Here is a 21639-nt window from a genome sequence, read left to right on the forward strand (position 1 = left end):
GGGGTAAAGATGGTTTGCGGTTACCAAGGAAACAGAACATCACACATCTGAAAACCTGAGATGGTTCTAGGCCTTTAGGCCTCTGGCGCAGCAATAATTCCTGGTCTGAGACCACCAGCCGCTTCCCAACAACCATGCGCAACAGGCCAGGGTAGGAACCTATGGAAAGCACAGGACTTTCGCAAAGTGGGACAGGCGCATTCCGGGAATCGTAGTTCTGCGCCCCTGCGCAGGCGCAGTGGCTTCTCCCCCCCGCCGGCTTGCGCGCGCAGCCCCTGCAGGAATCGCTTCTAGAAGCTCATTGCGGTGGCGTTGGTCCTGGCTGCGTCTCCTGCGGCAGGTAGTGGTTGTCCCGGGCCCCTAGTTTAGGGGCTGCGGCCAAGTCGCGGGCTCCGAGGGTGCACTAGGGGCGGGCTGGGGGCCGAGGGCAGCCTACTGATCTCGCTGTGCGCTCCCGGTGCTGCAGCTTCTGTGGGAGGTGGGCACTCTCCCGAAGGACGGAGCTTTCCTCCATCCCCTCCCTGCGCCCGTGGTCTCGCCACTTCGGTACTTGGACATTTTGGGCGGGAAAATTGCATGCTGTGTGTCGGGGGGATGAGGGGCAGTCCCGTGTGTTGCAGGATGTTTAGCAGCATCCTTGCCTCTACCCACTGGGTACCGGTAGCATCCCTCCTCTGCAGTTGTAACCAGAATGTCTCCAGACATTGCTAAACGTCCCCTGTGGGGCAAATCCTCCCCTCTCCCCCGTTTGAGAACTTTTTTCTGCCTGCGTCACATTTTCACGGAGCCTCTCTTGTAAGCTCTCTGGAGACCGAGACGAGTGTCTTAGTCACCGCAGAGTTCCAGGTGCTCAGCACAGCGCCAGGTACTTGGTAGGTGCCTAATATTTGGTGGGGGAATAAATGACGTCATGCATACTGTGTGCCCGGCTCTGTGCTCGGAGGTGGGTATTGTTGGTATCAGTTGCAACAGGAGGAGAATGTCTTCTCACTTGCCGCATTTTAGCACATCTCAGGCTGTATTGTCGTCTCCTGGGTGCTCTGTGAGGGCGGGGACCCTGTCTGACCTGTCCATGCCTGTCTCCGTAGTGCCGGGTTCCCAGCTCGTTGTGGACGTTCAGTTATTTGTAGAATGAAAAAATGCATGCAGCACAGGGCAGGCTCCGTGCAGAAGTGCACTTGGAGATCAGAGAAAGCTTCACACAGAGGTGACAGTTGAGAGGAGTCAAGTTTTAAAGAATGAGTAAAAGTGACAGGAGAGGGAAAGAAGGCAGCATTCCCAGGAGAGGGAATGGCTCTCGTGCAAAGGATGGAAGGGATAGATGGGTGGCTGGGAATGGTGAAATACTTCTTCATGGCTGCATTGTCCTTTAGGGGCAGCTAGAGCTCAAGAGGTGAGCTCATGGGGTGGGGTCTCCAGATCATCAGGCATGGCCTTTGCATTTGAATTTTATCTTGAGACACCTGGGGAGCGATAGGACCATATTTTGCATAATAGAAGGTTCCTTGGGCTACAGTATGAGAATGGATTGAGGAAGCCAGTACTTAGGTAGTTTCAGAAGGAGAGAATGGAGAAGTTTGTAGGAAATAAAACCTCCAGAACGTGGTTATTGATAATGTGAGAAATTTCAGAGGCAAATATGAAACCAGGCTTCTGAGTTGAGCAACTGGTGGGAAATGGGTGACCATTCACTGAGAGGGAGCAGGAAGGGTTGAATAGGTTTGTGACTAGATCCTCTTGTAGCTGTGAGCCTTTTCTGACATGTTTTGTTTATGAAGAGGATCAAGTCTGAAGAAACTGTTTTCTTGGAGGTTACCTTTAATTACCTGTAAGTAACTCCGTGGCTTTTCATCGATGGAGAAAACTATTCTTTTAATACAGTACTTGGGCAGGGCTGTTCTAGGCTTCTGAGAGTATGTGTGTGTATGTATCTGAACCAAAGCAGGAACCGTGTTTTTAGGATTAACAGTTTGTTTCACTTACTTAATATCTTCTGTTTCTTGACAGTTTCTGCAAGGCCATACACTGAATTGTTGGAACCCTTGATATTTTGCTGTCTGTAGTGCCTCTTGGTGGACTATACTATATTCAACTAGAGTCTAAAGAGGACTGGATTCCTGCTGGTGACAGACATTGCGAGCCGTAGTACTCTTGAACGAGATGACTGCCGTCTCCCCAGACCCTCAAACTCTGGCCTCGAGTGAACAGAGCAAGGTCCTGAGAATGGATACTCGTGGGGATCGAGAAGCTGTGCTAAGAGGAGACCCCGCGGACCCAGAGTCGTTCAGGCAGAGGTTCAGGCGGTTTTGTTACTCAGAAGTGGCTGGACCCAGAAAAGCCCTGAATCAACTCTGGGAGCTCTGCATTCGGTGGCTGAGGCCAGACATCCACACGAAAGAACAGATTTTAGAGCTTTTGGTGTTTGAGCAGTTCCTGACCATTTTGCCTGGGGAGATCAGGATTTGGGTAAAGTCACAGCATCCTGAGAGTAGTGAGGAAGTGGTGACCCTAATAGAGGATTTGACCCAAGCACTTGAGGCAAAGGAAGGTGAGATTCATAGATGGAGGGAGGAAGTGGGAGAGGGCTCTTCAAGGTGCGAAATAGACTCCCCAAAAGAAAGCAGTTTATTGCTGGAAAAGAGTCTTAATTTTGGAGTTGAGGCTGGGTTTGAGTCGGCCTTGCGTTTTAGTGTGTGATCTTTGGTAAGTTACATAACCTCTCAGAACTTTACATTTTTATCTCTAAAAAGGAGATCTCTAGTTTTGTTGTGAGGATTAAACAAGATGAGGTGGATGCTCAGGAAATACTGATTTCTTTCCCTTCACCCTTGAGCAAGAGGGAGCTGAGAAGACAGGAAAGAAAGAAATTTGAAAATCTTTGGAGTCACAAGCATGTCATCCGGCCCGGGCCTCAACTTCTTGCTCCAGCATGTACAATAGCATGTTTCTAGAATGGGGCCATCCAGTATCGGCGATGGTGGAAATGCGTTCTGCACTGTTTTTGCACTTCAGCTTAATCGTATGAAATGTGGCTAGTGCAACTAAGGATTTGAATTTTTAGTTAAATTTAAATTTAAATAGTGATATGTGGTGAGCAACTGCCCTACTGGATAGTGTAGTTCCATAGCCTTAGGGGAGGAACAGCTGATTTATATTTTTATTACATTATTATACATTATATGTAAATGTATAAAATATAAACTATGAATTGCAACATAATTATACCATTGTAAAATATTGACGAAAAGACTTCTAGGGTGGGTAGCCCTTTGAGGGCATGTGGTTCAGCTATTATAAAATCCCTCTAATATTCTACAAACATTCCAAATAGTTGTAGCATGTTATTTACCATAAGGCTCTCAATACGTATGTGTGACAATTTGTATCCTACCAAGCATTCTGAGAGAGAGAGGGAAATAGTGTTTACCTCCACAGAGGTAATTTGTGGTCACGCAGCTAATTGATGTATCTAAAATTTGGGTTTCCTGATTCCTCTCTGACTTGTCTGTCACTGCCACATGTGCGTCTCCAAAATTAGGGCCTCTGTGTGGAGGCCCCTGCAGTAAAGTTCATGAATTGGTTATCTAGCATTCTGTAAGATAAAACAGTTTCCTTAAAATGATCCCTCTTTTTTTTTTGATTACATAATTCTGATTCTTAATGGATAAGCTGCCTAAAATTCTTTCATAAGAAAGTGAAAGATGATTTTAAAAAATACTTTTCCTTTATGAAAAGAAGAGCTGTTGAGATCTTAGGGTATTTCATACGTTTAGTTCATGTGTTCAGATTCCTGATTTCTGTCTGCAGGATTTGCTGGTGACCACAGAGGTGGAGTTAGTTCTTGAGACCAGCTTGGTGCTTTCATTCACAAAGTGACTCTTTTGTGAGACGCTGTGCTAGAACTACGAAGAAAACAAATTAATACATAAAACAATATGCTATTTTACCTTAATATATCTTATAAATCATAAATATTTTGAAACCCATTATTGCATGAATACATTAAAACTTGGGGTATATAGAATGAGGGAAGTCAGTTTTTGAGCTTAGGGATTAAAAGGTTATTTTATGGGGTAAGAGAAAAGCTTGGGTTTTAGTAGGAAACTGTATCTGTGGCTTTTCTCTCGGTTTGAAAGAGTGGGGAAAACTGTTTTTCTGTTTCTTCTGACCTTTTTATCCAGAGGGACATATGTAAGAATTTCTAGTCTGAGGAATCCATTTGAAAGACGACTGTGTTTTTTTCCCCTCCTTCCTAGATCCAGTCTCTGAGGATTCTGTTCTTTCCCAAGAGGAGCCTTCTGAGGAAGATAAAATGGTATCTGTCCTTCCAAATACCGAGTCCTGGGTAAGCTTCCTTTCACTCGTTTTCATTCTTAAGTAAATATTTAACTGAGCTCCTACTGAGTGGTATAAAGATACTAGAATAATTAAGACAGTCTCCTTTTCTTCCCATTCTTTACCTTCTTAGAGCTCATTATTCACATGCTGTTTTATTTCAGTTACAAGAATTTGTCACAAATCTGACTCTTATAAAAACAAAAAAATGACTTATTAGAAGTCAACAATTATTCCCAATGAAATTAGGTAGCAATAGAATTCCATTTCCTTAACATGGTAAAGAACATCTCCAGCTGGATAGTGTTGGAAAATAAAAAACAATCTTCACAACGCCAGTAAAATGATAAAGATGTCTAACCTTACTGCTATTAATGAGTATTTTCTGGATATTCTAGCCAATGCAGTAAGAGAAGAAAGAAATGAGGTAAGTATTGGTATGAAAGAGGCAAATGGATATTATTTGCAGATAATACTGACTATTTGGAAAACCTCAGAGAATCATCTGAATAAGTACTGGATCTCATAGAACAGTTGAGAAAAGTAACATTACAAATCACTAAGTTTCCTGTATACTAATAATTACTAGTGAGGAAAAAAATTTTTATTCACAATAGTAGATAATAGTGCGGTAGTAGGCTGATTAATGGCTCTCCAAAATATATGCACTTGCTGAGCCCTGGAACCTGTGAATGTTACTTTATTTGGAACAAAGGTCTTTGCACATGTGATTGAGTTAAGGATTTTGAAGTGAGATGAGGAAATGAGCTTGAATTATATGGGTGTGCCCTAAATGCCATCACAAGTGTCCTTGTAAGAGAGAGACAGAGGGAGATTGAACACACAACAGGAGTAGGGGGAGTGGGGGGTGTGGGGGTGTGCGGAGAGCTATGTGAAGATTGGAGCACTAAGGCCAGAGCCGAGGAACACCAAAGAATGCTGGCAGCCACCAGAGAAGCTGGAAGAGGCAAGGAACAGATTTTCCCTCAGAGCCTCTGAAGGAAGTGCAGCTCTGCAAACACCTTGATCTCAGTCTTCTGGCCTCCAGGACTGTGGGAGAATAAGCTTCTGTTTTTTTATTTTTTATTTTTTAAAGATTTTATTTTTTTCCTTTTTCTCCCCAACGCCCCCCGGTACATAGTTGTGTATTCTTTGTTGTGGGTTCTTCTAGTTGTGGCATATGGGACGCTGCCTCAGCGTGGTCTGATGAGCAGTGCCATGTCCGCGCCCAGGATTCGAACCAACGAAACACTGGGCCGCCTGCAGTGGAGCGCGCGAACTTAACCACTCGACCACGGGGCCAGCCCCGAATAAGCTTCTGTTTTAAGCCCCCAAAGTTATGGTAATTTGTTACAGCAGCCAGAGGAAGCTAATAGAAGTGCTCATATTTGCTCTGTTACACTACCTCTCAAAATAGCCTGCAGAGGATGCTACAGAAAGTGTATTTTAATATCGCTGTGCTTGTGTGTCATTTGGAATAATTGCAAGTGTGCATATGTTGAACACAGATTCCGTTTGATTGGGATAGAAAATAATTGCTACTTATAACCAACTGGAAATGAAAATATGGAATGTACTCACTGATAGTACTCTTATTATTGCCTGTAGTCAGCTTATGTTAATTCTCTGAATTTGGATTTGGGAATGTAATTTGTAGCTTTCATTTAATATTCTTCTATTAATCCTAGAAATCAGTGTGTTGGGGTGAACTTGATCAATGTTAGACATTCCAGAGAACCCTTGTCCAGCATTTCACACCAGGGACTAACTGGAAAAGGCAAGGATTGTGTCATAATCTTGCTCTGTATCGCATATAATAGTCATATAATAGCTACCTTGTAGCTTGGGTTTTGAGTTCTTAAAAAGTTGGATCCTGTCATAACTATTTATATCCTAACCACTTCTCTGAATCCTTAGGATCTATTTGGAATAATCCACTGCAAAAAGACTGTGTTTGGTGTTCTAGGAATCTGTGACATTCAAGGATGTGGCTGTGAACTTTTCCAGAGGAGAGTGGAGGAAGCTGGAGCCTTTTCAGAAGGAGCTGTATAAGGAAGTGCTACTGGAGAACTTTAGGAACCTAGAGTTTGTGGGTAAAGACATCTTCTCCTCATGATCTAGCATATAAACCAGATAGCTTTTTGTCCGCTATTATTAAAAGATAAGTGGTATTAGATGTTTTGGCTGGGTGTGCGGGGGTAATATGACTAATCCTAAAAATGGGTCCTGAAAATGTACTTTTCTGCAGTATTTCCCCTAAAAAAGAGTTTTTGTTCATTGAACTGGAGATGTTGAGCATCATTTTACTGTCATCAAGGCCATCCCTTCCCCACTTTTCTCCTCAAATTTCAGTACTGATGTCTGTATTTGACAGCGTCTTCTCTTCCCTGAGGCTGTGTGTGAATGTTAGAATGTCTTTGTTCTATGGAAAAACAGCCATTTTCTCTTCTTTTCTCTGTAAGCAGGCTTGCCAGTTTCCAAATTAGATTTGGTTTCCCAGCTAACGTGGGCTGAACTACCACGGCTGCTGGAAAAAGAAATCTCAAAAGGCTCCAGATCAGGTGAGTTGGTGAAAAGTAGACAAGGAAATTAGAACAGTTGCTTACCAACTCATTTGGGAAGAGCTCTTGAAATACTGGGTGGGCTAGATGCTAAAGTAGAAAGATGATGAGAATGTACCCCTTGCCTTCCTGGAATGTTCATTTTAACATGGGAGACTCTGTTTGGGTCCTCTGAGAAGCACCTGTCAAGGCACGATTAGCCATGCCAGAAACTTACTGGGGAGAATTCCAGTGAAGGAAAATGGAGTGGGGGTTGGAAGAGGCCAGAAGAGCTGTCAGAGCATGATTCAGGTCTAACACTTGTGAATGGGAGAAGGAAGGAAGGAAGGTTGGGTGGGAAGAGTCTTAGACTGAAGTTGAGTTTTAAGAAGGTTTTGGGAAGGCCAAAAGAGAGTCTTCCAGGCAGAGTTGCCTGGCAGAGCCCTGTGTCTCACGGAAATGGGCCTGCTTAAGTATCCCTGCTCTCTTTGTCATTGACTGGGCGCAGCCCATGGGAAAGTGGCCTTGGTGTGAATGCCATGGTGGACTCATAGAGCAGCAGCAGGGACCCTTAGGTAAGTGCCCCAGAGGAGGAGATCTGAGAGGTGCATTTGTATGGATGCCATTGATAGAGATATCAAAACAAAAAGTGTTAGGATTGAGTGTATGCTGTAATAGTGGCATGTGTAAGAAGCAGTGGGAAAATAGAGGAGCAAAGGCTTGATTAACATTTGAGTTGAATCTTGGACGATAAGTAGGAGTTCATCCAGTGGCTAGCACATATAGTATAATCCCGTTTTTGTTAAAAGAAAAAAATATACATATGTGTATGTCTAAATAGATAGACAGAGATTTTTAATATCTGGAGAATATTCATGTTAACCCTGGTTCTCATTGAGGGATTGCATTTTCTTGCTCCTTCCCTTAAAATTTAACAAGAAATATACTAAATTTATATTTTTAAAAATAAAAATAAATCATTACTTATATATCAATACCTTGGTTTGTTTTAAAGAAAAAAAGAGTTACTCACTTGGCTGTATTCCATCTTCTTAACAGTTCATTTTAGTCAACCTGTTGGCCGTTTCTAGTATAGTTACACAACTAACCGACGGCAATTGTCTTACTATGTTAAACTAGCATTTGAGAGAGTAATTCCAAAAATGGGTTCTAAAAAATGTTTTGACTAATCTAGCAGCATTGGTATAAATATATACCCCTCCCCCCAAGATACTTATGTAAACAAAGCATCATTTAGATGTACAACTTGTTTAAAAAGTCACTTACAGCAGACTGGAGAAAAAAGTTTTTGACAGACAAAGCAGAGTCCATAGCCATAATTTATAAAAAAGCTCATGCAAATCAATGAGGAACACTGAGTCTGTTAGAAAAATGGGCAAAGAACTTGGGCAGATAGCTGACAAAATTAAAAATAACTGACAAAATTAAATTTAAATAGCTGTGAACATGAAAACAAGTTCCCAGTCACTGGTCAACAATGAAAAATACATTTAAAGCAACGATACGTTTGTTACCCATCAAATTTGCAAAGATTTAAAGAAAGATCATTTGACCAGAGATGAGTACCCAGGTACTTCTGCTCATCATATATTGTGTAGTAGTATAACTCTTCTACCCTTTGGTTCATTAATTCCACTGTTATGTCTCTCTTCTGAGGAAATATTAATCATTTGATAAACATTCAGTAAGGAAATAACTAAACAAACTATGATATATCTATGTGGTGGATTATTATGTGACTGATTAAAATTGTCTTTATGAAGAATACCAATGAAGTGGGAAAGAATTATGAATGAAAAAAGTAACTACATATTACACACAATTTTTCTATCCTAAAATATGTAGAAACTTTATAGAAGAAAATAGACAGGTTTTAACAATGGTTAACTTCTGGGTAATAGTATTTTGTGTTTTATAGTTAAACCTGTTTAAAAAATAGTGTTATAAAAGTAACAATATAATCTCATGATTAAGAGCCGAGGTGACTGATGTGGTGAATAAATGAATTCAAAGTTCTGAGAAGAGCATAAATAGTGAGTATATGGTATTGGAGAAAGCTCTGTGGAGACTGTAGGACTCGAACCCTGGGCCCTGCCAAATTTATATATTTGTGATGGTGAGGGTGCTGTGGAATTGCATTCTAGGTAGTATGAAGTATTAAGACTATTAATTAAGTATTAAGACCAAGGCAATAGGATTGAAAATGCTGTAACACGGACAGTAAATGGATGCCTGATTAAAGTATCCATAAGGTTGATAGGGCTGGATTGTGGTGACCTTTGAAAGTCTAGTATAGATGATGTCGCATATCTGTGATGTGATTAACTATCTATAGTTAATATTATAAACTTATGCTATGTGGCTGCTTTGGGGAGAAGCAATGTGGTCTAGGGACCAAAAGCATGGGCTTTGGTGTCAGGCTAGGTTAAAAATTTAGCTCTGCCACTTATAACACATGTGACCTTGGTCAAGCCATTTAGACTCTACGTGCCTAGTGGTCACATCCATAAGACAAGGATAGTAATAGGAACTACTTCATAGGGTTGTTGTGAAGATTAAGTGAAATATAAATGAAGTGCTTGATATGGGACCTGGCATTTGGTAAGTATTTGATAAATACCTGCACTGTTGTCATTATTGTTTGGAAAGAGAATAGATTGGATATAGGCAGAATAAGTTTGAACCAAATATAGGAATTTGAAATGAGGGTGAGAACTTGCATTTCTAAGTATGAAGCGCAAAACTTTCATCTTCCTTAATATTTTCCCTAACCCCTGTGTTTTACCTGGTTTCCCTGTATCAGCTTTCCCTTCCCTTTGTAAGACTCGATTTGAGAACTGTCCAAGCCATTTTCCTTGTAATCATTACTGTCTCTCTTCCTATTTCAGTCCCAAATACAGCAGCTTTCTTTATTGCAAACAGGAAATATTCTGTTATTTCTTTTAGATTGTAAACGTAGAGGTGAATTGAAGGAATCTGTTCAAAATCAAGATGTTTGTTTGGAAGAAGCAACTTTAGATGAAATAATAGAAAGATACCTAATGGGTAGTGATTATGGCTTGATGGGAGAATCCTGGAAACATGGTGCATTAGAGGAGGATCGTAGCAATAAGGAATATTCACAATCAGCAGTCACACAGAAGAAAACGCGTGGGAGAGGCAAAAAGGGTGAGGAATTTGACCCAGAAAGGGGCCCCTTTGGAAGTAATTTCAAACAAACTTCAGACATAATTAAACATCTGAGAGTCTACTTAAGGAAGAAATCTCGAAGGTATAATGAATGCAAGAAGCCCTTTAGTTTTCATTCAGACCTTGTTCTGAACCGCAAAGAACACGGTGGAGAAAAGTCACGGAAATGTAATGAAGGCAGGAAAGTCTTAAGTCACTCTTCATCTCTTACTGACCATCAGAAACATCAGAAAATTCATTTTGGGGATAAGACTCAGAAGTGCACTAACTGTGGGGTGGCCTTTTTTCAAAGATCATCCCTTAGTAAGAGAAAAAGCTCTACGTGTGAAAAATGTCGGAAAAATTTATGTCAAGCCACCGCCTTGAATAAAGATGAGGGAACTGAGACTGAAGAAAAAACCCATAAATGTAGCAAGTGTGGAAAAGCCTTTGGCTATAGTGCCTCACTGACCAAGCACAGGAGGATTCACACTGGGGAGAAACCCTATATGTGCAATGAATGTGGAAAAGCTTTCAGTGACAGTTCATCACTCACGCCACATCACAGAACTCATAGTGGAGAGAAACCCTACAAATGTGATGATTGTGGAAAAGCTTTCACCCTGAGTGCCCATCTCATTAAACATCAGAGAGTTCATACTGGAGAAAAACCCTATAAATGTAAAGAGTGTGGGAGACCCTTTAGTGACAGTTCGTCTCTTATTCAACATCAGCGAATTCATACTGGAGAAAAACCCTACACATGTAACAACTGTGGAAAATCCTTCAGTCATAGCTCATCCCTTTCCAAACATCAGAGGATTCATACTGGAGAGAAACCCTATAAATGTGGTGAATGTGGAAAAGCCTTTAGACAGAATTCTTGCCTTACCCGACATCAGAGAATTCACACTGGAGAAAAACCGTATTTATGTAATGACTGCGGGATGACTTTCAGCCATTTTACATCTGTCATTTACCATCAGAGACTTCACTCAGGAGAAAAACCCTACAAATGTAACCAGTGTGAGAAAGCCTTCCCTACTCATTCACTCCTTAGTCGTCATCAGAGAATTCATACTGGTGTAAAACCCTATAAATGTAAAGAATGTGGAAAGTCCTTCAGTCAGAGTTCATCTCTTAATGAACATCATCGTATTCATACTGGAGAGAAACCCTATGAATGTAACTATTGTGGAGCGACCTTTAGTCGAAGCTCAATCCTTGTGGAACACCTGAAAATCCATACCGGCAGGAGAGAATATGAATGTAATGAATGTGAGAAGACATTTAAAAGCAATTCAGGCCTCATCAGACATCGGGGATTTCACTCTGGAGAGTGACTCTTGGAAGATAGTAGGGTGGGGGGGTATTTAGTCAAAATTGTCCCTTATTTAAAAACCCAGGCTGTAAACTACTACAGCATTAATTAGTAGCTGCAACTTCGTTGGGTTGGCGGCTAGGAAAAATGTAATTTTTCCCATTGACCCCTCTTTCAAGGATGTCAGCTTTTGGTAGATAGTAATAGGGTTGGTAAATTCATATGAAAAGTGAAGAAAGTAGTATGAGATGAGAAATGATTCTAAAAGGCCAAATGTGCATTTAAAAAGCAGGGGAGGGGTGCACAGGACCCATCTTATAACCTTTTCTCTGGAGATTTCCCTCTCTTCTAGCTTCCCCTTCCACTACCGTGTAGTGTAATAGAAAGAGAACTTGACTGGGGTCAGATAACCTGGCTTTTCTCCCTGTTTGCTGACCCACTTGCTCTGTACCCTTGGGCAAATCATTTGACCTTTTTGAATTTTAGTTTCTCTACTGGTAGAATGAAGCAATGGGACTAATGATTTCTGAAGGGTTTTTTTTTTTTTGGTACCTCTGATATTCTCTGAAGCTGTGGGAATAAGTTAAACCTTTTTGATTCATTAGAATTTGCAAGTTTCTCTAGCAGAAAATTACTCCTTTAGGATACTGAACTTCGACTGAGTGAGAACGCAGTACGCTTTCTGAATACTTGATGCCAGGATTGCTAGGAAGTTGTAAAGAGAAGCAAGCCGGTGGAGCTCCAACAAGTTTGCCTTCAGGGAATCTTTTAATTGGACAAAGCATCCCAGCCTCTTTTTCCTCTGGCCACTGGCTGAGGGAATGGGGATCCTCGAGGGTGTGCACCTGAGCCGTCTCAGCCATGGGAATAACAGTCCTAGGAAAAGAGATTCGGGGGTTGTGGGGGATGGGAGGAAAATAGAGCTATTCTGGACAGATTGCCTTTCGGAAAATACAATTCTATTTTTTAAAATTTTATGTATACTAAGTACAGCTTCCTGTAACTGGATTGTAAACCTTCTGTATGACAAAGGTCACAAACTAAAATTGGGCCCTTTGACATGTTTTAATTGGTCTGTGCAGTAAGGGGTGGGTGTGTATGTATGTATGTATGTATGTGAAAGTGGGTGGAATTAGTGCCACCATTTAAAAATAAGGAAATTTCATACCAAAAAAGAGAAAGACTTGTTTTGAAAAATAAAAAGTCTGACAACACTGGCCCATACTCTGGTGGGTCAGTAGCTGGTCTGGGGTAGCAGCTGCTACTTTTAGATGGAGAATCTACTCTTCTACTTGCCAAGTTCTCTCACTTATGTAACCTGACTTGCCCACTGTGGGAATTTGAAATTATGATCCCCTGCTATCGGGAGAATATTTATCCTAAAATCTAAAGAGACTGCACTGATAGTAGAATTCAGGAAAAGAATATAGAAAAGATGCTGAATGAATTTTCAGTTAAGTTTTCTGATGTAAAAGTAGACCTCGAAGGACTAGTGTACAGATTTTAGTGGATTCTCCCTTAGAGATTTCATTGGTGCAGTCAAATAATAATTTCTAACTGAAAAAGGAACTAAAAACCCAAAGTCAGTTAGGTTTGTCTCTCAGGTCATAGGGTTCTGAAAGAGTCCCACTGACTCAACAAGGTATAAAGTTCCTAAATTTGAAATCGGAGGCGGCTCCTATAAAAAGAGCACTAAACCAGAAAACTTGTGGCTCATCGATGTGAAGAGATCCGTAATGCTCATCTGAGACTCAGCAGTATTTGCTGTGATTTTAATGGGTTTAGGTTTGCAGTGCTACCTCTGGAGGGTATTTTTGGTTTCTTGTGCCCTGACTTCTCCCAAAGCCTATAGTTCAAACACTGCTGTGTGATGACTTGATCTGCAGTTACTGCTAAATGGACCAACCAGAGATGGTTCAGCTATGAATGGAATATGGCTTAGGAGAACCACTTACCCTGGTTTAAATGTTTTTCTGAAAAGACGTAAATGCTGGTTTGATTTTTTTGAGAAGATGTAATTTATGGAAAGAAATATATAAAAATTCTTGAAAAGAGGCTTGTTCTAGGATGTTATATCCCTGAATTCATAAGAGAATGGTTTATACCACTATCAATTGGGAATCTGGAACATAAATTTTTTTATAACGAAGTATAAATTACATATCATAAAAATCATTTCAAGTGTACAGTTCCATGAGTTTTAGCGAATTCGTTGAGTCGTGCAATCATCACCATAATCCACTTTTAGAACATTTTATCACCTCAGTAAGATCCCTCATGTTCATTTACGGTTTATTCCCATTCCCACCCCTGGTTCAAGGCAACCACTAATTTGTCTACTCTCTCTGTAGTGTTGCCTTTTCTGGACATTTTATATAAATGGATTCATATGTGGTCTTTTGTTAGTTTTTCACGAATGTGTCTAAGTTCTTCCATGTTGTAGCATATCAGTACTTTATCCCTCTGTATTAATAATATCCACTTGTATGGGTATACCATATTTTGTCCATTCACCGGTTCAAGGACATATGGGTTGTTTCCAGTTTTTGGCTGTTAGGAATAATGCTGCTTCGAATGTTAACGTGAAAGTCTTCGTGTAGACATGTTTTCGTTTGTCTTAGATGCCTGAGTGGAGTTGCTGGGTCTTCTAGCCATCCTAGTGGTTGAAGTGGCGCCTGTGGTTTTAATTTGCGTTTCCTTGATGGCTAATGATGTTGAGAATGTTCTCATGTATTCTTTAGCTATTCATATATTTTCATTGGTGAAATGTTTTTTCACATGTTTTGTCCATTTAAAAAATAGGGTTATTAGTGAGTTGTAGTTCTTTTTATCTTACATACAAGCCTTCTTATCCAGTATCGACTTTCTAAATACCATGTTCTAGCCACAGAGGGCAACCTCAAACCCTGCTACACAATATTTATCCAAAGCTTGGTTTCAGTAACTACTTACATACCTTGCCTAAAGGATATTTAGTTTGACCCATCATCTAAATACTTAAATTCATTTTTGAATTCCGTCAGATCCTCAGAAGGTTTTTAACTTTTGACTCCTGGTAGAATTGCTTTTATTAGCTTATATTTAACTTTATGCCATTTGGCTACGTTGATGAGTATTAAAATCAGCCTTGTGACGTATTTTACTTTAAAATGAAGACCTTGCTTTTAAAAATGTTTCCTCTTGATGAGTTTCTATTGAAGAAATTCCTTTTAGGTCATAAGAAAAGACAAGGCTTCTCCTGTCAACGAATTTGCTTTTATTTCCTTATTTTAGAATTTTTTCTTTTTTTTCTGCTTTTTCATCCCAAAGCCCCTCAGTATGTAGTTGTGTATCTTAGTTGTGGGTCCTTCTAGTTGTAGCATGTGGGATACCACCTCAACATGGCCTGACAAGCAGTGCCATGTCCACGCCCAGGATCCGAACTGGCGAAACCCTGGACCGCAGAAGCGAGCATGCGAACGCAACCACCCGGCCACAGGGCCGGCCCCCTAGAATTCTTTTTTAATGTGACAAAATATACGTAACATAAAATTGACCAACCCTTTTTGGGTGTACAGTTCAGTGGCATTAAGTACATTCATGTTGTGCGATCGTCACCGCTATTCATCTCCAGAACTTTCCCTCATCCCAAACTGAAACTCTCCTCATGAACCAGTGACTCCCCATTCTCGCCTCCCCCAAGTCCCGGGTAACAATATTCTACTTTCTGTCTCTATGAATTTGACTACTCTAGTCATACAAATGCAATAGTTCAGTATTTGTCTCTTTGTGTCTGGCTTGACTCATTTAGCATAATGTTTTTAAGCTTCTTGCAGTGTATGTCAGAATTCCATTCCTTTGTAGGTTTGGATAATATTCCATTGTATGTATATACCATGTTTTCTTTATTCATCTGTCCATGGACATTTAGGTTGTTTCCACCATTTTGGTTAATAACTCTTCCATGAACAGTGGTGTCATTTTCCCTTTGTTCATACATCAATTTCCTATCATTACCCATGTCTTCCTTGAGCTTTTTTTGATATGCTGGTATTTAGTAAAAGCTTGTTACCTGTAGGGCCTACATAAACGTATTTCATTTAATCTTTATAATACTTAACGAAGTAGGTACTGTCAACCTTAAACAGAGCAGAGGGCAATTTTGTTTAAGCACAAGTGGGTTTATTTGGGAATAGCAGAGGAATTTCATTTCAGGACAAGCAAACTATGGTGAGCCATAGGCAAGTGCAAAGAGACAAAAGACAGCTTTTATTAGGTTCTGGGGGGAAATTGGGGGAGGGTAGTTTTGAGCAAAAATTCATTGGAGGGAAACGACAGTTCCAGGTTGTGGCGGTTTCCCTTCAGCAGCAAGCGATGGTTAGTGTGTCATCTTGGGGGCGGGGAGGAATCGTCCTTCTTCCAGCTGGTTATGAGGCTGTGAGCAGTGGTTGCTGTGTGAGAACTCTCCCTTCATGGCTTCCCGACTCCATTTTGAATCCTATTTGAATTCCTTTATCCATTTTTCACTATTTTTTGCCCTTTTTGAAATGTTCAGAAGTATACCTAGACGTATCTGTGTAATATTCTGTGTTCCTAGTTTCCAAGAACTGTCTTACATCTTTCTTAATTCAATCCTACAAACACTTGTTAACAGTTAGTATATATAGGGCACTTTAAGGGATGAGGAGATAAGTGATAAATGTTCTGTACCCTGTAAAGATCAAGTCGTGTGTGTAAGACTGATGTGTGTATTGGAGGGCTAGGTGAGTATGCAGGTCATAGTATGGTCGCAGCCAACAGCTAAAGTGAACTGTGTTAAATGCTAAAAGTGAGATACAAACAGCACTGTGGGAGCACATAGGAGAGTGATGCTGAGCCGTGAAGTGGAGCTGGGAGTCCGTTCCACTGCTTGTTGCCACAGTGCAGGGCCTGCATTATAAGACCTTTCCAGCCCTTTTGAGGAGGTTGTGCCTTACTACCAGGGTAGTGGGGAACCAGTGGAGGTTCTGCCTGTGTGTGTATTGCTGGAGACTTGTTTTTGTTCTTGCTGTTTTGTGTTTTCTTCAGAATCATTTCTCAGATGCAGAACTGCTTGAGCAAAGGGGAGACACACTTTAGGATTTTTTTTTTTTTAAGATTTTATTTTTTTTCCTTCTCCCCAAAGGCCCCCAGTACATAGTTGTATATTCTTCGTTGTGGGTCCTTCTAGTTGTGGCATGTGGGACGCTGCCTCAGCGTGGTTTGATGAGCAGTGCCATGTCCGCGCCAAGGATTCAAACCAACGGAACACTGGGCCACCTGCAGCAGAGCGCGCGAACTTAACCACTCGGCCACGGGGCCAGCTCCCACTTTAGGATTCTTAAAACCCAAATTATTGTCTGTAAAGTGTAGCACATTCATACAGTCTCTCCCATGTGTGGAAACGTTGATGTCTATCAAGGTCTGACCTAAGGAAGCTTTTCCCAAAGCCAGGGCACCTGCAACGTGTCTCCGAACGAATCTTCTGGTGCTCAGTAAGTTGCATCTTGCTGGCAGAATGTTTTCCACCCCGAGAACATTGGGGCGATCTCTCTTCTGGACTCTCTTTCTTTTGGCCTCTAAGGTCGAGAGATTCTTCCAGGTTGGACTTCTTAGGTGTCTCTCCCTGTAGAGCGGTTCTGATAATCTGCAAGCTTTGCCAAATCTATCTGTAGCTATTCTGGGGGTTTTCCCTGTTGATATTCAAGATGTTTATAGTCTTAGAAAATGGGACCAAGGAAAGCATTTCCTTCTAAAGTGACAATGGATACATATTCCCCAGTTTTTTCTGCTTTGAAGAATCTTCTTCATGTTCTCTTTTGATCTGCCAGTACCATCAGAACCTTGCTTTTAGCTCTTTGAGCATCTTTAAGACAGTGGGTTTAAAGACTTTGTCTAGCAAGTCTGACTTCTGGGCTTTCTCAGGTACATTTTCTGTTGGTTTGTTTTATTCCTTCTAATGGGCCATACTTTCCTGTTTCTTTGTATGCCTTGTGATTTTTTATTGTTGTTGAAAACTAGACATTTGAATCTGATAAGTGTGATAGCTCTGGAAATCAGATTCTCCCTCTTCCCAGAGTTTGTTGTTATTTTGGTTGTGTTAGAGTGTCTCTGTGTTGGGGATCAGTCTGTGGTGAATGCTTAAACTTTTCTTGGTTGTTCTCCAAGCCTGTCTTTCCCTGGGCAGAGGCAATGGCTTTCTAAATTCTCCCATATATGCATTTTTTTTTCAATGTCCAAAAAAACCCAGGTGATGTCCCTTTAAATACCCTGAAAGCCACTTTTGGGCAGTGGGGGTTGGAAGAATGGCCGCTCGCCTCTGGTCTCTTCCTCCATGATCAGAAGCAGCCATCCCCAGTCAGAAGCCAGAACGCTTATGTTTGGAGGAAAAGGTCTTCATTGCCCACCCTGGCTCCAGCAAGGCAAACTAGAAATGTGGGTTCCCTCCCCAAAGCTGCCTGCCATGGGGCTGGCCAGTGGGGGATGCGTAGCTGCTACCGTGCTGAAGGCTAAAATCCACCAGTATTAACTGCAGTTTACCAGTCAAGGTTTCCCCTGGAAGCTACAAGTTTTAAAATAGGCTCCTGTATTCCAGAATCACTTAACATACTTTCCACCAGTGCAGTTGGTTAGGTAGAGAAATGGATTCCTGCTGCTTCCTACTCCCACCTTCTCTGACGTCACTTCCTCCATGTCTTAGATTTTTATCTTGCTCTCTGGCAGATTTCTCCAACTTTCTGTTCCATCTCTAATACTAAATGTTTTGAATGTTTTATTTCTGTTGTCAAACTTATATTTCCAAGTTCACTTTTGGATTCCCTGTTCCTTTTTTATAATACTCTATTTTTGTTTCATGAGCGAAATGGGTTTTTCTGTGAGAGGTAATATAGTGTCTTCAGTGTTACTCTTACTCCCTGCCTTCTCTTTCCTCTGAGTTGTTTTTACCTGTCTTCTCTCTTTCACACTGGAGGCTCTGCTCAAACTTGTGGTGAGCGTTGTCTGTTCACATTTAAGAAGAGGGCTCTGAAAAGCTGATCGGAAGGTGTTTCAGTTACTGCAGCACCGTCCAGTAGGAATATAACGTGAGCCACATGCGTAACTGCAAATTTTCTAGTAGCTACTCTTAAAAAGTAAAAGAAAACGGGTGAATAATATATTTTATGTCACCCAGTATATTGATAATATTATTTCAGCATATAATCAATGTAAAAAATCATTGATGAAACATTCTGTTATTTCTTTGCACTGTCTCCAAAACCCATTGTGTATTTACAGTTGCAGCGCATCTTAATTTATACACTGAAGTTTTCATTTGAAATACTTGATCTCTATTTAGATTTATAAACCTTAGAGTTGAAAAGTAGATTCACAAAGTTCTTACTTTGTTGTTACTCTAACAAAGTAACTGGATCAGATAGCAAAAAATTATTTTCCTTTATATTTGTATCAACATGGGCAAAGTGTTCATCTTAGTAGAAGAATTGATTTGATTTTGAAGCAAAAGCATATCAGTTTCAAAACTCTATCTGTTTAAGTAAATTCACTAAATCTTGTGTCAACTCAGTATTTTTTAACATCAGATTCAGTGAGGTATTGCATAAATGTAAACTGAATTTATCAATATCAACAAACCATTCTTCACATTTTTCTTGTATTTTGCAGCCAATTTATATAGTGTTGTTGATTACATTTAAAATTTGCATACTTACTAGTGTTGGAAAAACATAGTCATTTTTTATTTATATTATGAAATATTTCAATTTTAACTAACTTCTTTCACCTAAGTAGGTCACAAGTTTTTCCCGTTCTAAGGAGCTTCAAATTTAGCTCCTTCATATGCAGTGTGATACTAGAGAGAAACACGAATCACATTGCAACTATTTGTCTTTGATTTTTGAATATTTGGCAAACAGTTCTTTTGTGTCAAGAAAATCCTGAATTGGAATTGCTAGCACAGGAGATTTTTGGTAAATTCTCTTAACTCAAGTAAAGAATATTGGTAAAGAACACGAGATCATTAAAAACATTATCTTCAGCAGTTCCATAAACTGGCAATGATTATTTTATCAAATTTGCACATATATACTTAAGAATTTTAACATCTGTATCCATGAGTCTTTTCTTCGAATCTGCTGCAGAAAACCGAACACAAACATTTTCAATATTTATCGTACAATGGAACAAAGCAATGAGGGAAAACATTGTTCTCTTGCTTTAAAATTCCAGTACATCTGGTCTTTTAACATAGCTGGAGTCCCATCCTTATGATGGAAAGTATTTTTTCTTTCTCTAGCTGAAATTCTTTGACAGATGGAAAATTGTCACGAATATCTGTCGTGAGTTTGAGTTTTTAGGCAATGAATTGACATTTCTTTGTAAATTTGGTTCTTTGAGACAGAATATGCACAGTTTTCATTGGACAGTGTCTCATGTTACACAACTCATCTAAAGCTAAATACTTTAAATTTTTCAAATTTTGAATCAATTGATCTTTGATAATATTAGAAACTTCTTGTATTCTATGAGCAAAATTACTTAGAGGTTAATTGAAATTTTCAAGTTTTGTAAATGTCTTCAGTCTTCCTCAATTTTCTAACCAAATTACCGTAACTATAATGATTTCTTTTTATCATCTCTCCCATCTAAGATTCTTTTTGTTTGTGTGTATAAGAATTCAAACTATTTTTTTATAGGTGGCCAAGTTTACAAGCTTAAAATCCTGTTAGGTTATTTAAATTTCTTTGACGGAAATTTAATTCTCGCTTCTCATGATTAACTTCATGGATTCTTTTTTGACTATTAGGAGAATACTTTTCAAACTCACTAGATGGTTGCTGAAACATGACTTAAATATTAACTCTTGTCTTAAATATTGTCTACTGTACGTAACACTTTCGTATACAACAAACAGCTCTTCATTTTGCTGTGCCTGCAGTCGCTTGCAGTTGCCATTCCTCATTGTGCAGTCGTGTCCCTTCTTCTGCTCTCTTTACTGTACTAGTCATAGTACTGGCTTCTGTATTGCACTGAATTCTGCCTCAGTAATATGCCTTCATTTAAAATTTAAATATTTTTCCATTTTTCTAACCTAGAAGATAATTGAATTATAATTGAAATAGTGTCTCAGTTTATGAGTTACATAGGTATCACTGTGACTTGCGTGCTGTCTGCATAGGTATACTTGAACTTGTGCTATCTACATAAAATATCCAGGTAAACACATTGTGATGTTATTTCAGTGCATAGAAAAAACCATCTGAGCTGAATCAGTCTGTTGATACTGACTAGGTTGAAGTGCTTCTGTGATACTAGAAATAGTGCATGTTCCTGTACAAGCATTACGCTACAACAGCAATGTCCTATGCGATGCAACAGTTAAAGTGAATTGTAATTCTACCAAGATAATAAAGTTGTGTTTAATGGAAAAATACTTACTGGGCTTCAGTTTTTTTTAAATTCTCAAATGTGGCATTCTCTGTATTTCCAGTTCTCAGTAGCCTTAAGTGGCTACCATATTGGACAGTACAGAGTTGGAGTAAGCACTGTTAGCCACAGAGAACTCAATAAATCAGAGTGGCTTAACTCAATAAAAGTTTATTTCCCAGGCAGCCTTCCCACATTATGTAGCTTTGCCATCTGGAACATATGGCCTCCAAAGTCCCAGAGGAAGGGAAAGCAAGAACTGGAGCATTATGCAATGTTTTTAAGCACTGGCCTGGAAACAGCCTAGAACCATAGGTGTCAACTGGGTGCCAGGATGTCCCAGGGCGCTGTGGAGGACTCACAGGGGCTTCCCAGGATATTTACAATTTTAAGGAAACACAGCCATGACTATTAGAGATGGCACCAACGACTAGTATTATGTTGTCTGGACCAGTTTAGCAGACAGAACTGCTGAGTATTTCTTTTGTCCTAGGGGCACTGAAAAAATGATTGTAGTCCTAAGTCAGGATGCTGTAACCAAGAAAGTTGGGGAACCTCTGGCTTAGAAATCACTTCTACTCTCTTCCATTGGCCAGAAGTCAGTCACAATACCCTACCTTAACTGCAGACGAGACTGAGAATTAAGGTCTTCCCTCATTGTGAGCACATCGATTGCTTCTGCCAGTCTGTCCTGATCCCCGTCCCCTTTCATTCTTCCCACACATAGTACATACTTTCTTTTCCTAAGGAAGACAATCCAAAGTCTGGTTTGGTTAGTGTTTACAAGTCCAGGGTCCCTGGATTAGAAGCTTGAATACGTGGGAGCCCTGGGTC

General features: G+C 40.2%; 1 protein-coding gene across 2 annotated transcripts; it reads left to right on the forward strand.

Moving 5' to 3' along the window:
- The first annotated feature begins 267 nt into the window (after positions 1 to 267).
- Positions 268 to 14746, forward strand: ZNF483 (zinc finger protein 483). 2 transcript variants are annotated; one of them, XM_046672173.1, is made up of 6 exons: positions 268 to 340; positions 2008 to 2548; positions 4257 to 4345; positions 6302 to 6428; positions 6801 to 6896; positions 9843 to 14746. In XM_046672173.1, exons 2-6 carry the CDS (start codon positions 2161 to 2163, stop codon positions 11405 to 11407), a joined length of 2265 nt encoding a protein of 754 aa, XP_046528129.1. In that variant the 5' UTR covers positions 268 to 340; positions 2008 to 2160; the 3' UTR covers positions 11408 to 14746. The 2 variants fall into 2 exon arrangements, with proteins under 2 accessions (XP_046528129.1, XP_046528139.1); XM_046672183.1 differs by lacking the exon at positions 6801 to 6896.
- The last annotated feature ends 6893 nt before the right edge of the window (positions 14747 to 21639 follow it).

The sequence above is a fragment of the Equus quagga genome, chromosome 1 (genome assembly GCF_021613505.1).
Source record: "Equus quagga isolate Etosha38 chromosome 1, UCLA_HA_Equagga_1.0, whole genome shotgun sequence".
NCBI classification, from domain to species: Eukaryota; Metazoa; Chordata; class Mammalia; order Perissodactyla; family Equidae; genus Equus; species Equus quagga.

Excerpts from the sequence above, each read along its gene's own strand:
- ZNF483 (XM_046672173.1), top strand. The coding sequence starts at position 2,161 with ATGACTGCCGTCTCCCCAGACCCTCAAACTCTGGCCTCGAGTGAACAG. Across the intron at positions 6,429-6,800 it reads TAGGAACCTAGAGTTTGTGG|GCTTGCCAGTTTCCAAATTA; the intron begins GTAAAGACATCT and ends CTCTGTAAGCAG. Across the intron at positions 6,897-9,842 it reads CTCAAAAGGCTCCAGATCAG|ATTGTAAACGTAGAGGTGAA; the intron begins GTGAGTTGGTGA and ends TATTTCTTTTAG.